Source organism: Haliaeetus leucocephalus, unplaced genomic scaffold (genome assembly GCF_000737465.1).
Source record: "Haliaeetus leucocephalus isolate CR32 unplaced genomic scaffold, Haliaeetus_leucocephalus-4.0 Scaffold556, whole genome shotgun sequence".
Classification (NCBI taxonomy): Eukaryota; Metazoa; Chordata; class Aves; order Accipitriformes; family Accipitridae; genus Haliaeetus; species Haliaeetus leucocephalus.
In genome coordinates this window covers 4,867,389-4,881,900 of record NW_010972992.1, presented here as the reverse complement: position 1 = coordinate 4,881,900, position 14,512 = coordinate 4,867,389, and the positions used below count along the sequence as shown (strand labels likewise).

Below are 14,512 nucleotides of genomic sequence, written 5' to 3'. Positions count from 1 at the left end.
CGTGGACGCCGCGAGGTTCCGCAGGGCCGGCCCCGCTTCCTCTTGTGCAAGGCACGGTGTGCTGCCGGCCGGCTCTGAGGGAAAACGCTTTCCCAACATCCCCCCCCCCCCCCCCGCCCCGCCTCTTTCCCCCCCACCCGTGTTTTTTTTAGCACGGTCTGTGCTGGTGTCCCTTACCTCGGTCCGTGGTGAGGGACGTCCACCGAGTCCTTTCTGCATTCCCGGAGCTCGGGAAACCGGGAGGAGATCACCAGCGGACAAGGTGGAGGATGAGATTGGGGTCTCTCGTGGCGCGGGGTGGCTGTCACAGGCAGGGACACGCACCTCGGGGGTTTCATCGCCTGCTTTCCGTGTCTCTGCGGCTGAGGTGGTGCCCACGCACCATCGTAGTCATTTTTCTCGCCGTAACCCTGTCCTCCTGCTTCTCCAGGGCTTCCGGAACGGAGCTGCTGTCACCATGCTGGGGCCAGAGCTTGCTCGATTTTAGGAGTGGGACTGTCTGTCAGTGCTGCGTTGGGTGGTGAACAGGAAAGGCCAAACACTAATTCATGCATCGCTCAGCTTGCTTTTAATGTGAGTCTCCACATTAAGCTTCTGACCTTTGCAGGAGCTGGTGGCGGGGTCATTCCAGCTCTAATGTTTGCATATGCAGAAGACCAATATGTTTTTCCTGATTCTCAAACGATCTCCATAACTCTTTCCTTCAAGTGCTACATATGCACAGCCTTGTAGGAGCCCCAGGCCACGCTGCATTTGGCCAGGCGTCTGTGAATTATTTTTCGGTGGGATGCAGCAGTAACAAAAAAGATCTTTTTCATTTTTTCCATACAGGAGGGGAACTTACAAGACATGAAGCGAGCTCCTGTCAAACTGGAACTCCAGTGACTGTGCAAGGGAATGCACAGTCTTACCGTTACTGCTGGGTTAAGCCCTTAGGGTGTTTTATATGGATCGGGCACAGGAGTCTTTTTCTGAAGCCTGACTGAGTAACTTTGTTCTGTCTGGGTAGGGAATTTTTAGAGTTTTATTTTTTAATGTGAACAGTGGTGATTATCTGATATGAAAGCAGTAAACAAACATCGCTGGGTTTACTGTGCTTATTCTGGGCACAGTGTAGCACAATATTTTGCAATTGGGAGTGCTGTGAAACTGGTTTTCAGTTGGTTGGGAAATACATGTGACTGCGTAGCTGAATCTGCCAGGAAACTGCCTGGCTAATTCTCTTATTTCCTTGGGTACGTGGAAAAGAATGACCCGCCCAAACCCTTCCCATTCCATAGTAGGTACCTGCTCTTCAGCTACGGTCTCTGTACACCATCGCAGTAACTGCAGCCTGCTAAGGTGCAGCGGGCAGTATGTCAAACTTCTCTAGGTTCCTGGATTAAAGGTTGCTCAAGCAAATGTAAATATTACTTTATTGCACTGAAAAACTTTGTCATCTGCATTATAGCCCCATAGTGGGGGAAGGAAAACCAAACCTCTGCTTAAAATGGTAATTATTTGTACTGCACGCAAAATCTTAGGAGCTACACTTCTGCCCCTCTGCAATTGCCAGCTCTATTTGCTGGATTCCTTAAGTGGGTACGTGGAGCTTAAACAGCACAGCAAGAAGGGAGGGAAGGGAAGCAGTCACAACAGAAGGCTAGGGAGGCATGATACGAGTTAGATTTACGGACTACAATATACCTTGTTGAAGGTCTCCAGAGAAGAGCAAGGGATACTGGACCGTCTTTTGAGGGAGCGATGTGCCCTGTGGGGAGCAGTGAGGCCGTCCCTTTGCGCAATGGCAGAGCAGAGTGGGCTGCAGTTGTGGTTGGCTAACTGATGCTCAGCTCCGGTGTGATTTCCATGCAGGAAAGAGGGAAGGAAAAGCCGAGGAGTCTCCATGCAAACCAACCTTTGAGAGGGAAGCCCAGGTGCCTAGAAGGCACAGCAGCATCGCACAAGTGTTGTCCTGCTGTCCTTGGGGCGCTCGCTAAAACTGCCCCCTTCTCACTGCATCAGGGTTGTAGTCTTGGGAAGTCCTTTCTTCTGAGGGTTGGAGTGGGGGACTGCTCCCGGGGAGGCTCACTAGGGTCAGTCTTCAGCATGGATCTGAGCTCACATGCACAGCAGAGGAATTAGTCAGGAAGACACTCCAGGAGCAGGAGTTGCCACATACGCCTGCATTTTGCCTGCTCACAAACGGCAGCCAAAAGGTTTAGCACAGCCAGTGTCTATGGGCTGAGAGCTGGGATGTGCTGGGACGTTGCTGGCACAGGCATGTTCATTTTTTTCTCTGCTGTAATTGGGTCTTTCCTCCCATTTACCAGAAAGGGAACGACCTGCCTTATCTTACTTGCTTACCTGACCATTGATCAGAGAGTCTGCCGTACACTCAGTCACAGGAAAAGAGAGATCTGCGCTGTGGAGGGGCTGTGAAGAAGACAAGTTTCCAGCTACTTTTGCCACTGCGTTCTCTGTAAAGCTCCTGTATTACTCGGGTGAGTCTGCTGGGGAGAGAAATCCAAGATTTATAAAGACGGGTTTGAGCTGCAGATAGGGAGAGATACTCAGAAATTGCTTGTTTTAATTTACTTATCCTTCAGCTGACTTTGATCCTGTGTTGATTTAGTGATGGAATAGTGACTTTTCTGGGAGCTTTCCAGGGGGAGAACCAGTGAAAAGCTAGGACAACATCAGTGTTTCATCCCTTGCCATTCAAGGGGAGCAAGGACCAGGCCTTCTGCTCCAGGCTAGGAGAAACAATCCTGAGTAAGTCTGGGCAGGTAAAAGGTAACAGCTTTTGGTCCTGGGCATATGTACAGTTGTAGCTGGAGCAGTGGAGCCAGTGTTATGTTTTCTAGCTGACTCTGAGTGTATGAATCTGATGAGACCTGTCTTGTCTCTGCCTGCAGAAGGTTAAGATGATCGTGTTCTTTCTCATACCAACGATCCACTTACCTCAGTTGTGTGGTCAGGAAACTGCCATTTTAAAATGGTGTAATCATGCCAGTGCAAAGCCTAGTGAGAGTGCAACTGTACCAGTATAAAAAAGCCATGTACTTTTTCCTCTTACTGTCAAAAAATGGCTGGTTTTCCTACACATGTAAAATGAAAAGGTATAAATCTATTGACCAGAACCAAAAATTTTTAAAGAAGTTAATTATCTTTTGTGATTTGACGGCTATGCTCCAACTAAACACAACTTCAGAAAATGAAATTCAGAGAATGAGATAGCCAGTGTAAGAGCTTCTGAAATAATACTTGATGTAATGAGAAAAGCACAATGGTTTATTCACTTGCTCTGGATTATGTCTCTTGAGATGTAAAGTCATTGCCATGTTTCTAGGTATAAGAACTAACTGTGTCATTTCTCTTAAAAACACTTTATTTTGGATTAGAGAAACAAGAATAAACAAGAATGAGCAAAGGGGCTTTTTGGTCAGGGAGACCAGCTGTTACTGGCTGCAGTGGTTTGAACAGGTACTGAGTGGAGAAGGCCAGAACGGGTGCTGACACGCACTCTTCAGTGATGGAAAGTTGCAGTAGGCAGAACACAAACCCCGCATTGTCTCTTGGCTGCATACACAACCATTGAGGCAGCATCTAGACTGGCTCATGTCTAGACTCAATTTTAAGGACTAAACTTCTTATTCCCCTGTGTTGTTTTATCAGACCATTTGTCTCCCAGTAGCTCATTAAAACCTAATTCAGCTCTGTTCATGAGAGTGGTGGTGCACATGAGTCATTAAAGTGCAGTGTATTAAAGAAGAGCCTGTGTACTGGAACTGCCAGTGGTTGTGCTTGTCTCTGAGCTGCTGTGACAATATTGACATGAAGCAATGCCAAGACAACATAATACCGTTTGAGCAAAGTCCCAAACAGGAGGTTGTTGAAAGCGGTACTTAATTTGCAGGCACATGTGTTTGTTTGTAGCCAGCTCTGAAATTTGTATTAAAATGGATTTCAGTTTCACAGTCTAAAGGCATTGACACCCCCTCATTAACTCAGCTGTGGGAACAATGCTTATGCTAGCGAAAGACCTTAGGCACACGCTGTCTTCCACTTCTTGGTTTGCATAAGGAGGCTGCAGTCTTTTCAAGAGCCCCAGTTACTACCATGATTCAAATCATGGAGTCAAGGAGACACTGTTGGGTGGAGGATGCAGGCAGAAGTCCCTGGCTTTTCAGCCATGGGAAAGCAGGTACCTTGCATTGTGTTTTGCAGTGTTATAATGTGGACTGACAGATTTTCCTTTTTTAATCCTGTCCTCTAGTGTTCCTGGGTCTACCTTTTCTCTCCCAGGATGCTGAGAAGAGTCCTGTGTACAGTGTTGTTCATGGGAGCCTTGCCATCACTGGCTGAAGCGTCCCAGGGCCACATTTCAGTGGTCTTGCTGGGAGCCACAGGTGATTTGGCCAAGAAGTATTTGTGGCAGGGTCTATTCCAACTCTACATGGACCAAGTGAGCAGTGGCCACAGCTTCACTTTCCATGGGGCTGCACTGACAGCTCTGGAGCCAGGGCAGAGGCTGATGTTTGATGTGCTGAAGAAGCTGGCCTGTCCCCCAGACGAATCTCCCAACAGGTGTGCTGTGCTCAAGGACCAATTCCTGAAGCTGAGCCAATACCACCAGCTGAAGACTGCCGAAAACTACACTGTGCTGAACAGAGAGATTGAAACCCTGCTTCGCCAGGAGGGGCTGAAGGAGGCTGGAAGGATCTTCTACTTCTCAGTACCACCATTTGCCTACACAGAGATTGCCCGCCACATCAACAGCAGCTGCAGACCACCTCCAGGAGCCTGGTTGCGTGTGGTGCTGGAGAAACCTTTTGGCCATGACCTGGAGTCGGCCCAGCAGCTGGCTGCAGACCTGACAAGCTTCTTCAGAGAAGAGGAGATGTACCGGGTGGACCACTACCTTGGCAAACAGGTGAGCAGCTTGCAATGTGCAGCCCCCTGCCAGGTTGAGGGACTTAGTGCCTGGGAGAGTGTTGGATGTCAGCTCTGCATCTAATGAGAGTGTTGTTCCCTTCTCGAATTCAGGCAGAGCCACTGAGTGTGCTCCCAAGCCTCCATTTGCTTATGGAGTCCTGTACTGTTATTCTTGTCCTGGACTGTGCTGCTGTCCCTCCTCTTACAGAGCAGAGGAAATATGCAGACCAAAGCAGGGCTTTCTCCCATTAGAGTGATGAGGGTCCCCTTTCCAGAGGAAAGCCAGGGTGTAGGGGTGAACTGTGCGTGTGCATGAAGGAGAGATGCAGAATTCATCTGGTCTTCTCACCAAGGTCAGGGCTTTGATTTCGCTGAATAAGCAACGCCCTTTCCATCTCACGGTTCATCCATCTCATGACACACAGGCCTCTCTGCTTAGCCATGGCTTCTAGAAGCAGTTTTTAATTTGATATGATATGGAGCTGATGGGATGTTAGTTTTGCGGGATGCTTAGGAGAAGGTTTCTTCCTGCCCTGTGCTCCATTCAGGGCACGGAGGACTGGCTGCTGCAGGGACAGCTCAGGATATGGAGCTGCATTGTCCCAGAGGGAATGCGTTCAAGGGCACGCCATCCTTGTTTTAGAGGAATGCGATGCCACATTTTGAAAGCGGCCTGTTCCAGCCATGGCACTGTGGCCAGATTTTACTCAGAAGGTTGCATGTCCAGCTGCAAGAGAGGGGATTTCTTCTCTTTTTTTTTTCCCAAAAAGAGCAGATGGCTTTGGTGGTGTAAGCATCTGATCTGATGTATTTCAGCACTTTGGAACTGTACGTTAGTCCCAGGATGGTCTGACTCAGCCCTTTGTCCTTTGATGGATATAAACTGAGTGCCTTGCAGTTTGTAGTTCAGTCTTTTTCACATGCAACTTCAAAATGTCTCAGAAAGACCTTTAATGTCTGCTCTGTACAGTCATTGGAGACCCCATTGTGCATCACTGCAGGCTCTCTTGCTGATTTTCTCTGACCCACTCTGCTCTCTGCTGTGTGGCATGTCTGCTGACGCTCCAGAGCTGGCCACATCCCAGTGCTGGATGGGGCAGTGAGGCAGAGATACCGTGGAAATCTGGTGAGTTTTTATTGGGTCTTTGGTGAGTTTTTGTTGGGTCTTTGATTTCTCCCTTCACAGGCTGTAGCCCATATCCTGCCTTTTCGAGATCAGAACCGACAGTTTCTGGATCCAATTTGGAACAGACATCATGTGGAAAGAGTGGAGATTGTCTTGAAAGAGACGGTGGATGCTAAAGGTTGGTGAGGCGAGTGTGCAGAGCTAGCGTGAATAAGTGAGAAGGAGAACTGGCAGGTTCACTAATTATGTGAAAGTGGCCCTTGAGGTAGTGCTGGTGCAGAAACAAAAAAGAGCAGATTAATGATATGTTGCTCCTTGGAAATAGAGAGGGACTGTCTTACATTTCCTGTGCTAGGGACTGACTCACTTCCAGGTAGTGTTGCTGCTTCCAAGAAAAGATTCCCATTGCAGTTCAGCTGGGAGCAGGGGCAGAATGCCCCACCTTTTTCTGCTGCAGAGCTTTGGGGGTGTTGCACCTAGCTTTCTATCGCAGATCTTGGTAAAAGGCACTGGATTTGGAACTGATGCAATCTAAGGCCACTTCAGTTCAGTGCTGCAATAATCTGGTTGTTGTGAAACAACCCTTTTGTATTCCTGTCCTGTTAGCTGCCAAGCTCACGCTGAGTATACATTTGCGCTATTCTTTGGAAGATGCTCTTGCATCTTTTGCCTGGATATTACTCATATCGGCTAGCCAGTGTCAGTCCAGGTACCTAGGTGAGTCTGTGTTTGCCTGTTTCTTTCCCTTCCTCTCTGTAGTAAGAAGGAGCATTGCAGAGGGAAAATCCAAGCCCAGACTTGCTAGCATGGGTCTCCTGCTGAAGGACACGGCTGCAATCTCTCCCTGCAATGCTGCAGCATCCGCTCTGCAGTGCTCAGCATAAAGCACTCTGGGCTGGACTGCCACCCGCAGCACTTCTTGGGATGTCAGGCGCCCTCAGTTCTGCAACATCAGGATTGCTTCTCCACTCGCTTTACCTCCTCTTCTATCTTCCTCCTCCCTCCCTCCCTCCCTCGCTTCCTTCCTCAGCCACCACAAACTCAATTAATGCAGTTTTATCAAACCTGGAGTAATCTTTGGTTTGGCAGCCCAGACCTCACCTGGGCCTGTTTGTGGCAGAGGGATGCATTGCAGAGAGATTTAGGGAGAACCGTGTTGTCTGTGCGTTGCCCCAGCTACACCCTGTGCCCTCCCCACTCTGAACTACTTTGTAATTTTTCATTTGATGTCTTTTTTCCCCTGTGCGGCTTCAGCTGGCAGCCTGGCTCCCAGCAAGTCTGCAGCATTGATTACATTAATGAATGTGCCTTTGGATTAGAGCAAGGGAGATAAATGTATCAATCAATAGGGGAAGCCTATGGCCATGATACAGTCTGCAGTGTGGCAGACAGAAAAGGCATCTGTTTGAGTCACTTTCTTTATAAGTGCATTGTCCTTCTCCCCGTTTTCCCACCTGCATGAGAAGTCAGGCAGGGAAAGAGAAGCAGAGCTTTGTGCATGAAATTTTGTCTCTCAAAGGCATGGCTCAGCCAGAGCCTTCTGAGGACATGAAAACCAGTGGAAAAGAGGCAGTGAAAAGCAGTGTTCATTGCCGGGGCCCGGCTTCAGCTGTTCTGTGGACCTGGTGTGTAGCTATTGAGCTGCTGGGGTCCCTGCTCTGACCCCGTTTTCCAGGTAGTCTGTCAAAGCTTTTACGTAGAACTGCATGTTGTGTGGAGTCCCAGGGCTCAGGTGCTGTGACCTGTGGGGCAGGAGTGTCGGGGCGAAGGTTATACGGGGGCCCTGCATCGTGGTGTATGTGGGAGTTTTGAGCTGAACATTGCTGCCAGTCACTCACCACAGCTTCTGAAAGCACAAGCAGTCCAAGAAAGCAAAGCTGCCTTCTGCTCTGTGCGCTCAGGACTATTGGGCAAAAGCGTTACTCCTGCTGGGTTTAGGCTCTGTAAGCACCCAATAGGACAATTATGTCTGGCTCTGTGGAGGACAAGCAGTCCCGCAGGAACCTTTTATCTTTATTTTAGTAGCAGAGATGTTTGGGAAGCCCCTCTGCAGGGAGATGAAAGGCTTAGAATCGCAGAATCGTAGAATGGTTTGGTTGAAAGGGACCTTTGAAGATCATCTAGTCCGACCGCGCTGCCACGGGCAGGGACATCTTTCACTAGGTCAGGTTGCTCAAAGCCCTGTCCGACCAGAGCTTGAACACGTTCAGTGGTGGGACATCCACAACTTCTCTGAGCTTGATAGCTTCAAGTTAATTGTTGGTCCAGGAGAAGAGGAGCTTGGTGCAAACCTATTAGGGCTTGTGCTCTTTGTTCTCCTTGCCACACACGTTATACATGCGGAGGGCAAGGCTACAAGAAAACCACATCAGTTTGCCAGCATCTTACCTCCTCTTTGTCCTCAGGCCGCACCAGCTTCTACGAGCAGTATGGAGTCATCCGGGATGTGCTGCAGAACCACCTCACGGAGGCCCTGATGTTCCTGACCATGGAGCTTCCAGCCAACGTGAGCAGGGCTGAAGAGGTGTTGCAGTGCAAGCTGCAGGCCTTCCAGTCCTTGCGGGGTCTGGACAAAAACAGTGCCGTGTTGGGTCAGTATCAGGCATACGCCAGCCAGGTACAGGAGGAGCTACAGAAGGCGCAGGACTACATCAGCACGACGCCAACCTTTGCAGGTGAGAGTTTGGTCTGGGCCCCACAGAAGGGAGTAGTCTAGAGCTGAGGAGAGCAGGAGATGGGAGTCCTTGCATGCTGATACCAGCTCCGTGACTCTGGACCTCACTGCTGACACGGGGATTTCACCAGGCATCCACCAGCATGGTAACTGGGAGCTGTAACAAGATAATACTGTTGTCATGTTAGTTAACTAACGACCCAGTGAATGGGAAGCATTGCATAAGAGCTAAGTCCCATTATTCTTGATAAGATCTCTGCGTTATTTTTAGAAGTGGCCTGCAAACTCCTTTGCCTTTCCATAACATCGAGTTGCTCTCTGCATCTGAGGGGTAAAGCGTTGGCAGTTCTCTGTGATTAGTAGACCGCAAGGCCATCTGTGGCCATGCTGTGTCTTCTGACCATTAAATATTTTGTCTGAATGATATTCGTGCTCAGAAACTGGTCTCCTGCGAGATGAAAGGAGGCTAATCAAGTAGGATAGCTGGGAGGAAGCACAGCAGGGTAGCTGGAGAGCAGTTATTCCAGTGATGTCATGGAAGGGCTGAATGTGGAGGAAGAGACACAGTTAGAGGCCAAGATTTCTGGGCGCTAAGGAAGGAGAATGATGTGTACGTGGCAGAGATCCTCTCAAATCTGCTTGCTATTCGCTTTTAATTTGGTAGCTGACATCACTGTCATTTCAGGTGTGCTGATTCACAGCGACAGCCTGCGTTGGGAAGGGGTCCCTTTTCTCCTCACTTCTGGGAAAGCTCTGGATGAGCGGGTAGGTTATGTCCGTGTTCTCTTCAAGAACCGGGCCTACTGCACTCAGAGTGAGACTCTGAGGGATGCTGAGCACAGCCAGTGTAAAGCCAAGCAGATCATCTTCTACATTGGGCATGGCGCACTCAGCACCCCTGCAGTGCTTGTGAGCAGGAACCTTTTCAGGCCTGTCATGCCAGAAGGCAGTTGGAGAGAAGCGGTGGGTCAGTCGGACCTGCACATTTTTGGACAACCGTTGTCTGACTACTACGTGTACAGCCCTGTGAAAGAGAGAGATGCGTATTCTGTCCTCATCTCCAACATCTACCATGGCAGGAAGGACTTCTTCATTACCACCGAGAACCTGCTGGCCTCCTGGGCATTCTGGACACCGCTGCTGGATAGCATTTCCCACCAGCCCCTCCGCCTCTACCCTGGGGGTGTGGAGAACCAGCACCTCTTAGACTTTGAAATGGAGAGTGGGGAAGTGGCGTTCACGCTGGCAGAGGCAGTGGAACTGCTGAACCCCAACAGGCTGATGCCAAATGATTACAGGACAATCCAGTCCAAATTTCGGCAAAGTCCCCTGGTCTCAGCGTGGTCTGAGGACCTGATTTCCCAGCTGGCTTCTGACATTGAGAAGACAGCGAGTAGGACTGTGGCACGCTCTGGGCAGTTCCATCTGGCGCTCTCGGGTGGCTCAAGCCCGGTGGTCCTATTCCAGCGGCTGGCAAGACACCATTATGCCTTTCCGTGGAAGCACACCCACATCTGGCTGGTAGATGAACGCTGCGTCCCTCTCACCGACACCGAGTCCAACTTCTTCAGCTTGCACAACCACCTCCTCCAGAGTGTCAGGGTGCCCTACTTCAATGTCCACCCCATGCCTGTGCACCTGAACCAGCGGCTCTGTGTGGAAGAGGACAGAGGCACGGAGCTGTACGCCAAGGAGATCGTGGCCCTGGTGGCCAATGCCAGCTTTGACCTGGTGCTGCTGGGGGTGGGCACTGATGGGCACACTGCCTCGCTCTTCCCCAAGTCTGAAAATGGCTTGGAAGGGGCTCAGACTGTGGTGCTGACTGAAAGTCCCGTCAAACCTCACCAAAGGATGAGCCTTAGCCTACCCCTCATCAACAAGGCCAGGCAGGTGTTTGTCCTGGTTTTGGGGAAGGGCAAGCACGACATCACCATCCTGCTCAGCAGAGTGGGCCATGAGCCAAGGAAATGGCCTATCTCAGGTGTCAGCCCCAGCTCTGGCCAGCTGGTGTGGTATGTGGATTACGAAGCCCTGCTTGGGTGATGCCTTCACAGTGTCCCTCCTCCCTTGTCTGCGTGGCCCTTACAGCCTGGATTTTCCTACACAATGTCCATGTTTTTCTGTTGCCAGCAGCAGCTTCATCTCTGACAGACTCCTCTAACCTTCTGGGAAATCCGTGGCCTGCAGTGCCTCTGACATTTGAGCCCGGAAAGCAGCTCGGCTCAGTGTTCAGAGCTAAGTAGGAGCCAAGAGCCCGCTGCAGCATTTCTGGCTCTGCTAGGGATTCTGACTGTGACTTTGGACAAATTACCTCACCTTGAAGTGCCTCAGTTTTCCCTGTCAGGCCTTTGTGGTTATTAGCATTTAACTACCTCACAGGCACTACGGGGGTCTTGTTAAATTAAGTACCTGCCAATTTTTTTTCCTTTTTTTTTTTTTTTTTTATAAATCTCAGGCTAAAAGACAGTAATAACATGTTCATCCTCTGCCCTGCTCAGTCTGGCTGGGACAGAGTCGTCGTCTCGGTCAAGTGATGGTTCTGTGTACATGGGTGTGTAATCTTGTATGTGCAGCCCATCTTGGGGTCAGCCAGCCACTGACTATGGCTGTGCTCTCCTGGAAGCACAGACACCCATTAGCTTTTGTGGCATGTGGCCCCTAAATTCTGACACTGATTTGTGAGCTCGCTGCAGTCCTGAGTCTTTGCAAATTGCCCAGCAGCAGAGGCTGAGTTTATAAGCAGTAATTTGCTGCTTTCATTAAGTGGATAGCTGATGCCGTGGGGGGTGGAGAAGGAAGACACATTGCTTTTTAGGCTGTGGGAATAATGGGGACAGGGTGAGGAATGTGGCAGTTCACAGAGTTGTTATTTGCCTGCAGTGCTATAATTATTGAGGGAAAAGCTTGGTGTTTAGAGGTGGTGTTTGGGTTTAGCTAGCAAAGAAATGTTTTCTTTAACTGTCTTTCTGTGTCTTATTCTCTGAAATGAACTTTTCTCTGTCCTCAGAATTGAAGCTTGCAGTGTCATTCAGTGGCTTATAAAATTTCTACGGGAGGCGGCTTTATAAACTGTCAACGTATCCATCATTAGAGCACGCATTAAGGTAGTTACAGTGTTTGCGGATGGTGGTGGGGTGTTTAAACTCAAGGACGCTGACTTCTAAGGGGAGGTAATTTTTTCTGTGCATATCTCTTGGGCGCACAAAAATAGCAAATTGCATCTCTGTGTTGACAGGACAACGTTAAGTGGTTATAGAAATGTATAGTGCCGTTGCTTACAGGAAGGGTTGGAGACATCTAGTCCTACCTAGAGACCCCGCTCTCCCCTTCCTAATTTTCACCTTCCCAGGATGCTGCCACGCACAGTGGGTATCTCTCTGCTTTCATGATATCCCCGAATGCTCCGTCATCTTCTCTAATGGGTAATTTGCCACAGCACACCAGAGTGCAGCTTTTGGTAAGGGAATCATGATGGCACGAGATGGGAGAATCTGAGCTGATGGTCCATGTGGAGGCTAGAGACAAACCCACTCACCCGGGGTGGCACCAGGATGGGACAGACCCACTGCAGGAAGGTGGAACACGGCCGAGGTACTGGCTGCCAGCAGGGAGGATTCTGCATAGGAGCGGAGGCCACTTTCAGGGGGATTTCTCTCTTCTTCCTGTGAATGCTGGCCCTGTTTCTGCAGAGAAGTAGCTGTGTGGGGGTGACCTGGTGGAGATGGTGGGGTCTGAGGTGACCCAGGGACCGAGGGCTCAGCAGGGGCCCCAATGCTGACAGGAGATGGCGCCCGGACCCAGAGAAGCAGCAGTAAGTTGTGTGCTGTTCTTTCAGCAGGGCTGGTCTGAGGCTGTGCCAGGCTTGGCCACCCTTCCCACCCCTGGAGCCTCACAAGGGAAAAATAAGATCCTCAGGAGTTGGACCTGGGAGTCTGGTGACCCCTTAGGGACCCGAAAGTCTGCAGTATAGGGAAGAAAAGGGACTTTGCTTTAGAAAGCTGGGCGATAGGCATTGGCTTCAAATCCTTCCATGCACAGGGATCTGCTGAATCCTAGCGATGAAGATGCAAATCCAGGTACAAATAGGTGCTACAGTCCGATAGCACATGAAGCAAGGTGGGCAGGTCTGTACAGCCTGTGCTCCCAGGTTCCTGAGTTCTCGCCATTCAGCATAATGCTTATATTAATGCAGAAATCAGAACTGTTGTCCTCTGCTAATGGCACGGATAAAAGTGCACTGAGCAAGCTCTAGAGAGCCTGTTACTCGTCAGCAGTCCCTAGGCAAACAGAGCCAGAGAGAACATAACCTGGCAGAAGCTATGTGCAGCAGGAAAAGGCCAAATTCTCAGGGACTGGCTGTGATTTCTGGCCGACACCCTCCCCCACCTTGCAGATGGTCCAGAAAAGCTGCATTTTACATCCTGTATTTGACTCAGCTGAGCTGAGTTGCACTGATGCGCATCACTTTGCTTTTGCATGGGAAAGGAGGAGAGTTGTGGTGGTGTAGCTTTCTCAAAAGCTCAAATGCAGAAGACACACAGGTGTCTTAACTGGTCCGGTTTGACAACCAGGATGGCTGGTTATCCATCTTTTGTGGGTGTTTGTGAGTAAGTTTGCTCCTGCCTGTTTCATGGTTACAGGCAGGCTTAACTACCGGCACAAACAGCCAAGGGTGAAAATAAATCACAGGGGGAAAGAGTAGCATAGAAAAGTGGGAGGAAGGTGAGCACTGCAGGTTCCTTGCTTGTCAAGTGGATATGCTGACAGTGGAGTCTGGAATAAAAACATACCCCTAGGAGTTAACTGGAATAACTCTTCTGGAATAACTCTTTTCGTAGATGAGTGCTAGCAAACACTGGCTCCAAAATATACCACAGTGGCTGAAACAGCTGTGCAGAGGAAGATGTTTTAGGTCTGGTATGTCCATAAATTCAAACATCATTTTTCGTTTTTCAACAAAAATAGCCATGTTCACTTCATTCCAGTTCTTTTGTGTTTGGTGTGAGGGAACAAGTTTTAATGGAAAATTGACCTATGTGAGAATAGATATGTTGTTATGAATGACACAATTTATTGCTACTTTACAGATTACTGTGGTATTGGTGTTTTCTAGTTTCTGCACACTTTCTTGTTAATATTTGGCTGGTACCTTTTGAAATAAACGCCAATTTTAGAGAGGTTTATTTGCACTTTTAAATAAGCATGTGTTTTTTTCCCAGAGAGCCGCTGTTCTTTTGCAGCTGAAAATAGGGCTCATACGTGAAGTTTCTAATGGGTCACCCCAAAATTCATCCTAGATTTTATTAAAATCCAGTAAAAGCTTACACATGTTTTCCTTGGTGAACATAGGCATCTGGGTTGTTTGGGTTTTTGGGGGTTTTTTTAGAACTGGTTTTTTTTTTTTTACACAGTTCCTACTAAACTCTGCAATACTTAGCATTTGCCAAATGAAAACCAAATATTTTTAAATGTATAAAATTTGTGACTGGCAGGAGAGAGACTGCGGATGGGAAGAAGGGTTAAACGAGCAACAAATCTGATGAGGAAGAATGGTAGAAATCCACTGGGCTATAGGCCAAGGAAGCAGTGCTATTTTTATTTTGTGAAAGCTATTAATAGGAGGTGTGCATCTTCTTGAGAGCTTGTATTAACCTTTCTTTGCAAAAGCAAGTCCATGGAGTAACTTCCTATAGTCTATTTCTCCCGGTAGTGAGTATGGATACCAATTTCATTACTTTTGTAAATGGCAAGTGCATTCCTAGAATTCAATGGTATGATTATTTATATGTTTTACA

The 14,512-nt window shown here is 48.9% G+C and overlaps 1 protein-coding gene across 3 annotated transcripts; it reads left to right on the top strand.

Moving 5' to 3' along the window:
- Positions 1–1,361: 1,361 nt before the first annotated feature.
- Positions 1,362–13,455, top strand: H6PD (hexose-6-phosphate dehydrogenase (glucose 1-dehydrogenase)). Of its 3 annotated transcripts, none has more exons than XM_010577369.1 (6): positions 1,362–2,483; positions 2,615–2,754; positions 4,259–4,915; positions 6,104–6,221; positions 8,449–8,718; positions 9,403–13,455. In XM_010577369.1, exons 3-6 carry the CDS (start codon positions 4,289–4,291, stop codon positions 10,758–10,760), a joined length of 2,373 nt encoding a protein of 790 aa, XP_010575671.1. In that variant the 5' UTR covers positions 1,362–2,483; positions 2,615–2,754; positions 4,259–4,288; the 3' UTR covers positions 10,761–13,455. The 3 variants fall into 3 exon arrangements, with proteins under 3 accessions (XP_010575671.1, XP_010575670.1, XP_010575669.1); XM_010577368.1 differs by having other exon boundaries at positions 2,589–2,754; XM_010577367.1 differs by lacking the exon at positions 2,615–2,754.
- The last annotated feature ends 1,057 nt before the right edge of the window (positions 13,456–14,512 follow it).